This window comes from Mya arenaria, chromosome 11 (genome assembly GCF_026914265.1).
Source record: "Mya arenaria isolate MELC-2E11 chromosome 11, ASM2691426v1".
In the NCBI taxonomy this organism is placed as follows: Eukaryota; Metazoa; Mollusca; class Bivalvia; order Myida; family Myidae; genus Mya; species Mya arenaria.
The window spans coordinates 26860869-26874749 of NC_069132.1; the positions used below are offsets into that span (position 1 = coordinate 26860869).

General features: G+C 36.2%; 1 protein-coding gene across 2 annotated transcripts; it reads right to left on the reverse strand.

Moving 5' to 3' along the window:
• Positions 1–7047: 7047 nt before the first annotated feature.
• LOC128208218 (uncharacterized) lies at positions 7048–11907 on the reverse strand. 2 transcript variants are annotated; one of them, XM_052911690.1, is made up of 2 exons: positions 11558–11907; positions 7048–8464 (listed from the first exon to the last, which is right to left on the reverse strand). In XM_052911690.1, the coding sequence occupies exons 1-2, from the start codon at positions 11628–11630 to the stop codon at positions 7680–7682; spliced, it is 858 nt and encodes a 285-aa protein (XP_052767650.1). In that variant the 5' UTR covers positions 11631–11907; the 3' UTR covers positions 7048–7679. The 2 variants fall into 2 exon arrangements, with proteins under 2 accessions (XP_052767650.1, XP_052767651.1); XM_052911691.1 differs by lacking the exon at positions 11558–11907 and adding an exon at positions 9778–9816.
• Between the last annotated feature and the right edge of the window lie 1974 nt (positions 11908–13881).

The window sequence follows — 13881 nt, forward strand, 5'->3', positions numbered from 1 at the left end:
TCATATTCACAAAAACAAACTCACGACGAAACGATAATAAAAAGAATAGTAATGATATCAACGAGAGATGCACATAATTGGATTGTCGTAAATGCTGTTTGATATTCTTTGGATAAAGATTCACATTTTGTTTCACCATTTTACAGTGCATTTGATATAGGTCGCTTGAACTGTTCCGCTTGAATGGTATTGTATGGCTGATAGTCGGAGGTTGTTTTTTGGCATAGCTGTTGATGATCAATATACTCACTTTCGAGAATGTATCCTTGCATTTCCTTTATAACTTTCCGCATATCGGTGGAAGAAGTTTGACCTATATTAAAACAAGTGAAAACTTGATTGTCCAGACCAATTTACCGATAAGCATTGATTTTTCAGAAACACTTTGATGACAGATCATTTGTCTTTCGCGGGATGATTACGCACAACATAGAATAAGTCTGATTTGATGATAACTAACAACATCGAAGTCGATCTAAAAACTGGCATAGTTAATTCATTCTGTACAATTCCTCATTTAATAACATAAGAATACTTAAATACGGAAAATAATATGAATTTCCTCCTATTTTCATATTTCTCATTGACCTATGATACTACTCTCCTTTTCCTTTTACGTTAAATACCGTTTTTTTACCAAAATATGTCGGATATAACGACACAGCCTCAAATCCTTAAACTAATGGTCATCTGATAATAGGATATAAGAAAGCCTGTGCGAAAATGACGGTATAACTGATAGCAGAATGAAAGCTTTAATTAAGGGAATAATGTTCAAAATACACGTTATAAAGGTATTTGATACCTCGAGGTGATATTTACTCCATATTTTACTTCTTGTTTTAAACGCGTACAATCAAAGAATTCTACATATACATTCAAGTACATATTTTTCTTTTGCGAAGAAATAGGGTGATTTTTTTGTTATGGAAGGGCAAAATGGTCGAAATTTCAGACTGGGAAATGATTATTTTAATACTGTTGTTGGACATTTCGTTGTGCTAAATGTGTCTTTTCATTTTCTAAACTCTGTATGTTAGTAAACCTTGCCTTAATGCTAAACTGTTTGTTGTATATCTAATTTTGACATTCCTGAACGCATTTTAGAAAATCGTTATTCCTCGTATGTATGAACCTTTATGTACATAGTTTCACTCCATTTGCTAATTTGGGAATCTTAATTTGATATTTAAGTTATGTTTTCAAAATTGCATGTGTTGCTATTTCAATTGTTACGAGTGCTATTCATTTAATCGTTGATTGTATCAAAACTGACAAGTGCATTATGCTGCGTGCTTAATGTGATTAAGCTTTCCGCTTGAAATTCATAATGCTTGTTTCATTCCGCTTGTTCCATTCCGCTTGATCCATTCCGTTAGTTCTATTCTGATTGTTTCATTCCAATTGTTTCATTCCGCGTGTTTTATTCCAATCATTTTAGTCCATTTGTTCCATTCTGTTCGTTCCTTCCGCGTGTTTTAATCCACTTGTTTCATTCCGATTGTTCCATTCCGCTTGCTCCATCTCACTTGTTCCATTATGCTTGTTTTATTCTGCTGTTATTCTGCTGTTTTAATTCCGCGTGTTTTATCCGCTTGTTTCATTCCGCTTGTCCCATTCCACTTTTAGTATTCCGCTTGTTTCATTTCGCTTGTTCCATTTCGCTTATTCCATTCCACTTACTCCATTCCGTTTGTTTCATTCCGCTTGTTCCTTCCCGCTTTTTCCATTCCGCTTGTTTTATTTCATTTGTCCAATTCCTCTTCTTCCAGTCCGTTTGTTCCATTCCGCTTGTTCCATTCTGCTGTTTTCATTTCGTTGTTCCATTCCGCTTGTTCTATTTCGCTTGTTTTATTATTTTGTTCAATTCCGCTTGTTTCATTCAGCTTGTTCGAACGTTAATTGAAAAACAAATGCTGGTTGCGATCGAAATGGTGGAAAATAAGAAGTACCGATTATTGGGTGGGTGGGGCGGGCGTAGCATGGTTTGATGAAATGTCAATTGGGGAAATTTGTTTGCAACCGAAATGACCAAAAAATACCGATTTTTGTTCAAACCTTTGCTCTGGATTTTTTCTTTCTATTTTGAAAATGTATGCGCCCAATAGTTTGCGACAAAACATATTGTTCGATTGGCTTCTTAGATTGGTATCATAACTTTAAAAAAAGTTATTAACATATTGCGGGTTACGATGCATTATTTACAATTGAACGTGTTTACTTTTCCTTAATGGCCGCATTTCACTAGGCTACGAGAGAAGGCGTCGGTGTCGGTTAGCCACCATCCGACAGCATCCGACAGAAACGTAGATTGACCGAAAATCAACCAAACACTGGCCGAAGGGTGGCGTCGAGAAACCCCAACAGACGCAGAGTGACCGAGAGAACATTTTCTTACCCCGGCAAATTTTGAGCATGTATAAAAGTCGGCTGCGACAGGCCGAGATAGCATTTTAACCGAGTACTAACCCTCATCAACCGAACTGCATCGCATGTTGACCTAAGTCTAACCGAATAGCAACCCCTATCGACCTAACACAAACCCTGAGAAACCCTGCCTGTCCCGAGTATTTTATCAGACTCGGTCAACAGTGTGTTTCTCTGCGTTGGTATTTCGTCACAGTCGGTTGCTCTGCGTCGACATTCGGTCACATTCAGTCAGCCAACAATGTCAGGGACAGTCATGCACTGCCTGGCGGGGTTAGACATGGGTCGCCATTCAGTCATGCTGCGTCAGCCTGCGCCAGTGTTACGTCATAATATTCGGTCAGCTTGGGTTATAGTTTGGTCAATGTCGGTTGCTATAAATACGGGTGCGTTAGTGATCCAGGCAATAAAGAAGATGAAGGGAAAAGCCGTGATGCACCCCAAAGATACTCCAACAGGAGACGACGAGCACCAGGTCTGAAACCACTCTATTTTAAATCAACGAAGATCGCAGCCATTAACATACCTGACCCTCTGTGACCCTCCAAAGCGTAACATCGACGCAACTACATCGCACACTAACCCACATCGACGTATGTCTGTCCTATCTGCATCCCAGTGAATCGCAACTCTGACACTCATCATCGCACCATCAATGCAGCTATTGCCGCACACCGACCGACACCGGCCCATTTCGACCGAATACTGACGTAACTCTGACCGATATGAATCGTGGATGTGACCATTGTGTTCGAAAATGTTCGAAAATGCTCGAAGAGTTTTGCGACAGCCAAAAATTTACTGACCGACCCTGATTGACACTAACGCAGCGCAAGTGAAATGGGAGTATAACCAAACATTTTTCTCACAAACTTATTGCATCGTAACATACTACGACACCCTGCTGGATTTAGGAACATTGCTTTTAGTCTAACTGAACTATGGTACTCGCAAAATGACTGCCCGCTGTAGTTTACTCTTAATCAAATGTCCATTGTTAAGCCAGGTCAATGTCAAATGTCATAAGTCAAAACCAGCATTCTTTATTCAAATGTCGTTTGTCGAGCCAGCTCAACATTCAATGTCCAATGTCGTTTGTCAAGCCAGCTCAACATTCAATGTTGAGTGTTGTTTGTCGAGCCAGCTCAACATTCAATGTCGATTATCGTTCGTCGAGCCAGCTCTTACATTCAATGTCGAATGATTTTTGTCCAGCCAGCTCAACACTTAATTTCGAATTTCGTATATCGAGCTAGCTCTACATTCATTTCATGAATGCAGTATTATGTTCTTGTACGCAGCCAGCTCAACATTAATTGTTTCCTATTGTTTATCAAGCCAGCTTGCCACTCAGTTTCTGAACATCGAACTTTGCTTAACAAAGCAGAACTGCAATCAATGTGGTATGTATTTTTGTCTGATTGTGCTAATTTCATTCAGCTAATAACATAAATGCGTTTCAAAATATTCTAACAGTAAATGATTCTGATTGTATTTCACTTCATAATTTGTTTTGTAATGTATTGGACATCATTTTTACCATTTTCCCTATATTGATGATGTCACAACTTAAAATCGTTGCATATGGAGCTACAGACATGTTCCATTCAGCATGTTTCAAGGCTTTCTACAATTCGTGTAGGTGTATGTTTACAGGACTGAGTTTAACTTCTTGTTAAAATTCATTGAACACTTAACAAAATTACTTATACACTCTGAATTTATAGTTGAACTTCATGAGCGTCATATTATAAACAATACTATTAAATCAATTTATGTGTGCAAAGCTGTTAATTATTCGCCAATATAACAATCAAAGACATTGCAAATCCAATTCTACATGGATTTTCTCTACTTGTACACACAATTTTATATAATTGCCAATTAAAACAGACACGGCGTCTTTAATCCATGACATCAACATCGGTCTTGTATCTCATGTATCACAATATTGAAACCCGTTCCAGGTAACTAGGAGTCGGCATCACGATACGATTGATAAACCACTGATAATCAGTAGGATTGACATAACAAGTCAATGGAGACTGTTAACAATAAACAGCTTCTCACCAGGTATTTCAATCACATTGGAATCTACAGCCCGGCAGCCGAACATGTACCTTCAAATTGCTATTCGACCCTATCAACACTAAACAAGAGTCAAACAACTGGGATGGACACTCTTATTCAAAATCAATACTTACATATTAATAACAAACATAATTTTTGATTGATAAACCCAGCAGATGTCGTAGTATGTTAACTACTTACTATATAATGCATTTATGGAACATATTAATTACTGATAAAAAATAGAAACCGTGTATTTGAAAAAAAAAACGCAAAAATATTAAATGATTGGTGAGAGCTTAAAGATTTATTTTGATCAACTATCGTCTCATAAAGTAGAAATACCGTGTTTTCTGAATATTTCTTTTATATTTAACTCGGTATCCTTTATAAGAAGCATCATTTATTCATCCCTTATGATATATTAAACGAATTGTATTAATGGTGGTATCTTATTTGAGAGTATACGTAAAAGCTGCTTAAGTTAATGTTATGGTCATACCGTAACTGACTCCATTCAATCTATAGGCAAGTTATGATCGTTCTTAGTTCAAGTTAAGACCAAAATTGATTACCAGCCCACCACAAGACAAAACAACACACAAATTCCTTCAAAATTCAAATATCGCTTTATCTATTAATTAAACCTTGATGGATTTTTTGCTCAGCATTTCACAAATTCAGTGGGACTGCGGTTATGCTAATCAAAATGTGATGTTTAAATGATTGATAACGATATGAATATTTATCATAACAGTTAATATGTAAATAAGCTGCTGGGTTTGCCCCAGTTTAACCTTTTTTATTGTTGTATTCAATTTGTGTTAACAGTCTATGTAATGTAACTGCTGTCCTTGCTTACATTTCTCTTTGCAGTAAACCAGCAGTTTGTTTTCAATCTACTTGACGGAACCAATAGCCTTCAGCCGTCCATACTTCCTATCTCAAGAGATACATCAACATATGAAAAAAAACAATTTTCCTTCCAATGGCCTTACGGTCACTGACATTTCTTATGAATATTTCACTTTTTAACAATTGTTGAGGGCAGTTGTGTGTTAATGTATAATTTCTACGTTAGCTCCACGTCTATTAAAACAAGAGATGTTTGTCAAACATTATGCCCCCTGAGCGCCAAGTTGCCAGAAATATTTGGACAATTGAATGAAATATGCATGGACTGAAATGACAGCTGATTTGTCATTGGATGCATATGAGGCAGGTCATCTACTTATGATAACTTAAGAAGGCAAATAAATGCCCAACTAAAATAGTAACATAAAAGAAAATCATTTCTATACAAACATTTATACATCAATCCCAATCATCTGTGCATGCATTAAAAAAATATGGACAATCAGAAAACCTTTTTTCAGCTTACAGTCACACTGACCTTGACCTTTGACCCACTGACCTCAAAATCAATAGGGTTCATCTGCTGGTCATGACCAATAAGCCTACCTAGTATGAGGTCCCTGGGTCAAAGCGTTCTCAAGTTATTGATCGGAAACCGTTTTTCATGTAAAGGTCACACTGACCTTGACCTTTGACCCACTGACCTCAAAATCAATAGGGTTCATCTGCTGGTCATGACCAATACACCTACCAAGTATGAGGTCCCTGGGTCAAAGCGTTCTCAAGTTATTGATCGGAAACCGTTTTTCATGTAAAGGTCACACTGACCTTGACCTTTGACCCACTGACCTCAAAATCAATAGGGTTCATCTGCTGGTCATGACCAATAAGCCTACCTAGTATGAGGTCCCTGGGTCAAAGCGTTCTCAAGTTATTGATCGGAAACCGTTTTTTCATGTTAAGGTCACACTGACCTTGACCTTTGACCTCAAAATCAATAGGGTTCATCTGCTGGTCATGACCAATACACCTACCAAGTATGAGGTTCCTGGGTCAAAGCGTTCTCAAGTTATTGATCGGAAACCGTTTTTCATGTAAAGGTCACACTGACCTTGACCTTTGACCCACTGACCTCAAAATCAATAGGGTTCATCTGCTGGTCATGACCAATAAGCCTACCTAGTATGAGGTCCCTGGGTCAAAGCGTTCTCAAGTTATTGATCGGAAACCGTTTTTCATGTTAAGGTCACACTGACCTTGACCTTTGACCCACTGACCTCAAAATCAATAGGGTTCATCTGCTGGTCATGACCAATACACCTACCAAGTATGAGGTTCCTGGGTCAAAGCGTTCTCAAGTTATTGATCGGAAACCGTTTTTCATGTAAAGGTCACACTGACCTTGACCTTTGACCCACTGACCTCAAAATCAATAGGGTTCATCTGCTGGTGATGACCAATACACATACCAAGTATGAGGTCCCTCGGTCAAAGCGTTCTCAAGTTATTGATCGGAAACCATTTGGTATTCCTACCGACCGACCGACAGACCGACCGACCGACCGACCGACCGACCGACCGACATGTGCAAAACAATATACCCCACTTTTTTCAAAAGGGGGCATAAATATGCTTTCAACAAATATAAATATTCATCGTACGTCTAATAATTGCTGGGCATTATAATATATCGAACATGGTTTATACATTTTATTGCAAAAATATCACATCTAATAGTTTAATCATAGAAAATATCAAACATGAATTAACAAACATGAATTTTGGTCAGTTATGGCATCGATGTCAGTGAAAACATAGCAAAATTGTACAGCACACATGTGTAATTGCAGATTTATCATCATCCATGGCATAATTGAAACTCTTTTTACATAGTGATTAATGTCAATATAGTTTACATACATACTTTTTCACGGCCTGACAATGTATGAAGACAATTCTTAGCAATCATATTGGATCCTTTATACAAATTAAGGCATTTAAGGCGTTTAATGTTTTTGTTTTGTTTAGGTTGTTACAAGTTCATGTCATTACTACTGTAGAAAGTCACTTCCCATTTTTATAACAATGTGTTGTCATACGGACAGTTTGATAAACTTATTTGTAGCATATTATTGTCATTTAACTATGTTTTGTTGTTATTTATGAAACAAAATGCATTTCGCGACACGATTAATTATTGATTTACGCTCACTGATTGATGCATCCATTTCTATTCATTACTATAGCAACACATTATATTTGGAAACTTTAAATTAGGGATTAACCGTGTGGTATTTTCAATGTGAAGCAGTATTCAGTTTTACTTGTCACGTTAACCTTTTCGAACCTTTTGGCCACAACGCTTCTACTGAAAACAATATATCTGCCATATTTCCGTCTAATATATTATCATCAAGGAGTTTGACGACGGTCTCCTCTGTTATTGGTGTAATTTCATCGTCATTCCTGGTTTCCGACAGCGCCTTCCTCATCGTCATTAAACTCTTGCTTTTCCGTCTACTCTGGACGTTCAACAGGTCCCCGAGACTAGGACTAATATTGCTATATGTTGTGCAACTGTTATTTTTCCACAGAGGCGGTCTCTTTGGGTTTCTCATGAATGATGTTTCAGTGTACTTATTCAACAAAACGGTATCTCCACAGTGTGACTGGTCATTGTAATCGTCTCTTTCAAAACTGCTACCACCTGACAACCCCGTTATATCACCATCGTCTGAAAAATCCACGGTTCTCTGCCTACTCAGTTTCGTCCTTCTGAATCTTGTTTTTGGATCCAACAGATCCTCTTTCGACCGTGAAGACCGACTGTACTTTGAACTGGTCGTTGATTCTACGGAGTGTTGGCGTGCTGGAAGTTCCAATGTTGGTACTTCAAGGTGACAGTCAAACGAGGGCTGTTGGTATTGCGATTGTGAAAACTGTCTTGAAAACTGGCGTTGCTTCTTGGCACACACGGACGTTATATGTTCCACAAAGTCGGGAGAATCGAGATCGCTGTCGTCATTTTCTGCCATTTCTATCATCCACGCTAGGAACTTGTTGTATGAGTCAGGCTCTGTTCCTTCTATGTCTTCAATTTGATCCCCTTCTTCTGCAAACCAAAATAAACAACTGCTTTAATATATCCATTATGCACGTACGTTTAAACACACCATTCAATACCTATGAAACAAAATCTTTTCTGTTATCTGTTTCTGAAACAGTGCAATATTACTTTAAACAATTTTCGTTTCCTACACAACAAAGGTTTGTATATCTTTCGCATCGACCCTTTTTAACATTATTGCTACTTTGTGTTCATTATCTTAACGAAAAGAGAGGATGGTTGTGTCTGTTTATATGTATGACAACGAAAGTAATGCATCAATACTACAACTCTTTTTTTTGCAGATTGCCTGTTGATTCATGTTTATGACAGCAAACCCATTGCACGAATCATTATTACCCTGATTTTATGCTGTAACTGTCTGCCGAATGCACCAACAGGTCATTCTAGAAACAATTGCCGCCATCAATGTGTTCATAAACATTTCACAACATTCACTTTCCCAATTCCCTAAGTACCCCACAATCATATAAACACTGTTTTTGTATCGAGTTGAGGTCATGCAGACAATGTTGATATTAGCAAATTCTTATCTTTACTTCGTGTTGGATGAGAGCTGTACAACACAATCGTTGTTTATTTGTATTTGTCCGATGCGCATAAGAGTAAGGATGTATTAATTAGCTTTATCCAATATAAAATTTATCGAAAAAATATCTGTATATAGACAAAAGAACAACAACCTCAACTTATAATAGTTTTTATTTTTATTTTTGAAATGGTAGGAGGGATTTTTTAATTCGCCGAAACTCTGAAAATTAAAAAAATGAATTAACTGATACGCTTTAACTGAAGTAACTGAGATTGGTCAGACGAACAGTGTACGACCAAGATTCTGTACACTGTTTATTTGCATTAGAAATATTTATGACTAAGAGTCTTAATCCTCGACAAAACTGACAAAAGGTATGCTGTAAAAGATTCAATGAAAACTATATTTTGATAGATTTTCCTTCCAAAAATGAGCAATTATTCGTATGAAAAAGAAGTTATTGAAACTAGTTTTTAGTTAGTTTTTACAAAGATGCCTAAGTTTTCGAAGAAAGAGGACATACAAAGGTCTATAGAGACTACTTGTATCTCATGATATTAAATTTTCTACGATCTGACACAGATTTTGAGGTACATGTTTATGATTTTCAGTCGAGTATTAAACATTAACCTTTTCAGAAATTAATACTGTTTGCAAGACCTAGCATATTAGTTGAAAATTCCCCCTATGAAACTTATATGTACGGAAACTATAAACGTGGCAGGAATTCTACAAAACTAAATATCTAGTGACCAGTCTCAATTACAGATAAATCCGTCATTTTACGCCTCTTTCAGTCTTTGCGTAAAATGTCATGCACCATCATCCGATCGATTTGCAAATAGAATGGGTTTTGTGATATTCATATGCTCTCGAGAGATACGGTTATGCCTACAGCATGGTTCTGGTATTTCATTAATGTTTGGAATGCCTGTGTTAAATGGCGTTTTGAAATTCGTCGCTTGTAAAGTCCAGATTATTCAAATTTGATTGATCTAAATATAATGAAATTCTACTTTGATACAACCATAGCCTTTTCGAAAAATTTCTCAACTTGGGATTACACTTATATGGTCTTAAATTCGTTGCAATAATTTATATTGATATCAATTGCGCGCCAACTTTGTTATTCAATGTTTGCATTGTCATCCGAAACGACTCAGTAAAATAATAAACAACGCTTCCGATGTCTTTGTTTGTAAGTATCGATCAGTTAAAGGGACCCGCTCATGGTTTGTAAAATGCACTATTTGAATTGCGTTTCTAGGTGAGGTTGTTTATTCATTGAAACATAACGTGTAAGTGTAACGGTTTTCGAAACACCAAGACTGTGACTTTTGAAAGTTATTATGTTTCATTGTTTATTTTACAAGCACCTAAAAATGACCTTGAATGTTACCTGTTAAAGATATGACATCAACATGTTTTTTAAAAGCTGCTTTCTCACAGATTTACCGATGGACAACTTTTTCTTTTTTTGTCTCAGATCTTGGCACCAATGCTTTCAAATCAGTCATATAAGACAACATACAATAGAATAGAACAGATCTCAAAACTTCTGAATTTTTTTCTTAAAGCTTAAGTAACGATTTCACCCATAAAACATCAAAATCGAGCGTAAATATTAAAACCTGCGATCTGATCTTTTATAAGCAGCCTTCAGACATCTGCGCAAAATTTTGCTCATTGCAAGGCAAAACATTAAAGAGTTGTCAAAACGGTAAATCTGCGAGAGTGCAGCTTTAATGATCAACAGGTATTTGATACTCCATATGATGATTCATACGCCTATGAAATTCATTTTAGACCTAGTACTATTTGTTTTTAATACATATTTCCTCGAAACGTTCAGGCAAAATAGGTTAGTAATTAAAGTAACGGATATATAAATATACTGGTACTGATCGGTCAGAACAATGATTAATTGTGCTTTACATGCTCAATTAACAGAATATTCACTGAAATTTACTGCGATTGCCACACATTTTCTTTATGATATTTGTTACAACTTGGTACCGTTTTAAATGTCCTTTGAGCACAATTGTTGGGCTCAGTGGTGTAAAATCATAATATATTTCAGCGAGTGAGCATCAAACTTTTTTTTTTCGAGTGGCAATGCCACGAGTGAAATATTCACTTTTGGTATTCACGAAGTGAAATATCTTGCGATCTTACAATAAAACAAATAATGTTTTTTTTTTATATTTTTATTTCACGAATAACGTTGCCACGTCGATGATAGTGTGTTAAAGCCCTTTGTGTGCTAATGTTTGATTTGGATAGCAGAACGGCTCAAAAGTTTCAATACAGTGAAAATTATGAAATTGATATTTTACTGTTTGAAAAAGTGAAAAATCATTTTTATTTCACTGATAAATTACAGGAAAGCATAATATAAAAAAGTTATGTCACAGTATTAAACTATTTCACACTTCCTTCTATATATAAAACAGATGTCTTTTATCAAATAAGAACAAAAACTCAACTAATTAAATGTTTGTTCAAGGTTACCTACAATAAATAATGATAACAAGAAACAAACTTACCATATATTTCTCCTATTGGATGCCCATATCGACCCTTGGCCCCTCTATTCCTTCTACTTGGTCTATTCCCCATTCGGCACTGTGTCAGCCCTATTTTGCTTGTAAAATGCTTTTGACACTCTTCACAAATTTACTGAAGAATTTATACTCGAAGCTTTAAGCATTCACAATGAATGCAGCACGATTTCTCACGGGTTGGTTTTGCTTGCACGTGTAAATTCTGTTTATATTTTGCAACTCGTTCTGTTTATTAATCAAGCGTTTCTCGGGTTTATTCCGGATAGAGTGTTTATTTCAAATACCTGACAAAAGCATTGGTCTTATAGTCGATACTCGCGTAATATCGTCACATCTGGCACTCTTTCTTAGGCCAACGATCGGCTGAACGATGCCAGATACACTGTTGATTCCGCGCAATATATGCAAACAGTCATCGATAACTCACGCATGCGTGCCGTCGCTTCACACTTCGAATGAAGCAGAGCATTCTGTCTCAATTTCCCATAGCGCTGAAAATGAGAGTATATATTGCTCTTCCCAGTGTGAATATGTCAGAAACCAGGAAGCACGGACCGGGAAATCTACCGTGTTTCTCAATACCTTGGCTGATCTATTTTACCAGAACTCTTTCATTATTTATGCACCTTAATTGCGGATTCCCAGCAATCAACCAGGAATTCTTAAATAAGTTCCGATGAATTTTTTAGTATTTTTAAGACAGAATATTGACTTCGTTTTATTGTGAAAATAAAGTACTTTACGTTTAATAGAAAGATTGAAAATGTTTGGCAGTTAAAGAATAAAATGAAGTTTATGACTTACTAGTACAGTAGTTGCGTCATCAGGCACTCAGAAGCAATCGTATATGACGTAATTTGACGTACAATATACCTCTTGATAAAATAAAAACGAAACCCAAAAACAAACAACACAACAGCAACAACACAATTATGAAAACTGATCTTTAATAACTTCGAAAGCATTCATATGAAACACTAAGGAAAACTTGCTTTGAATTTTGGCGCGGAGTATGTAAGACTAGTTCAAACTCCTTGGACCAAAACGTTTTCTATAATAAATTCGTAGTTTTTAAGTTATTGTCACAGTTTCAGCATGCAAAGCATGTTGCAAATTGTATTTTGCGATCTTAAAACTTTATTTTGTAAATAAGCGACATTCGGAAACTATTATAATTGGTATGCTTACTGTTCTATCTAATCACGTGACGAAATATGGATGCTTCAGCGCGTACAGTCGTACAGTTTCTCCTTCTTTTTGTAGATTTATGACTGTTTTGTTGAACCTTCAAAAGTGCCATTGAGATAAAAAGCTGTTATAACAGTATATGTTAATATCTCCTACTGGTGTTATACACTGTGTTGTATAAAGATTGAGAAATATCAAATAACAAAAACAAAAAACAAAAAAAAAACATTTTAATATTATCATTTATATTTTATCATTATGAAGTTATAGCCGTGAAAAGGCATACCTTTATCGGTGTTGTTGCTAAACATCTCAATGAATTCTGAATATTTTTTATTTACCATTGGTTACCAATTATTTAACACTGAACTTCTAAGCTGCCAATTATTTCGCTATGAGAAAGGTTGATTTGCCAGGGGACACCAAGGATTTGTCGTTTAGGAGGGCCTAACTTAGAGGGCGCAACTGACCAGCTTACATGCCTCAATCCCCCCATCCCCACCCCCACCGCATATCTGCTAGTAGTATATTATATATATACAATTGACAACAGTGATCCTCACCTGATACATCATTATAACGAAAAGTGATGCTTCTTGGAGTTAATAATAAAATGCGTTTAAAACCAGTTCATAGTCAAACTGAATTTTAAGCTGCTGGGCATATCCCTATAGTTTCTACTTTATCATTTTAACCACAATGCTTCCTGGTCACGATTATCAGCTAACTCTACAGCTATGTCAGATTTACGCATTACTACTTGGCCACTGCTAATAGTCGACCTTACATAATTGTTCACACGTTATAACTAGAACAAAATATAATATTGCTTTACCAATTTTGCCGAATTACGAATTATGTTCTTCTTACTGTAAATCAGATGAATGTCCGTGTCCCTTTAAAAGAATTTAAGCAAATTGCATTTGTACGTACTCTTCTTACACTTATTTAGATGATTGTTCATTTCCTTCTAAAGAATGCAAACAATATGTAGTGGCATTGGCCAGGGTTGTTGAAGTCAGCATGGTTGCTGGAAAGTATAGGGCCAGTATCAACTCCACTATACTAATGTGAACGATATGGCATGTATTAAAACTGTAGAATTCGCAGCTTCCAAA

What these genes read in the sequence shown, in the direction of transcription:
- LOC128208218 (XM_052911690.1), bottom strand. Translation starts at nt 11,630, where the DNA reads ATGGGGAATAGACCAAGTAGAAGGAATAGAGGGGCCAAGGGTCGATAT. An exon ending in TCCAATAGGAGAAATATATG is followed by an intron (nt 8,465 to 11,557) that starts GTAAGTTTGTTT and finishes TTTGGTTTGCAG; the next exon opens with AAGAAGGGGATCAAATTGAA.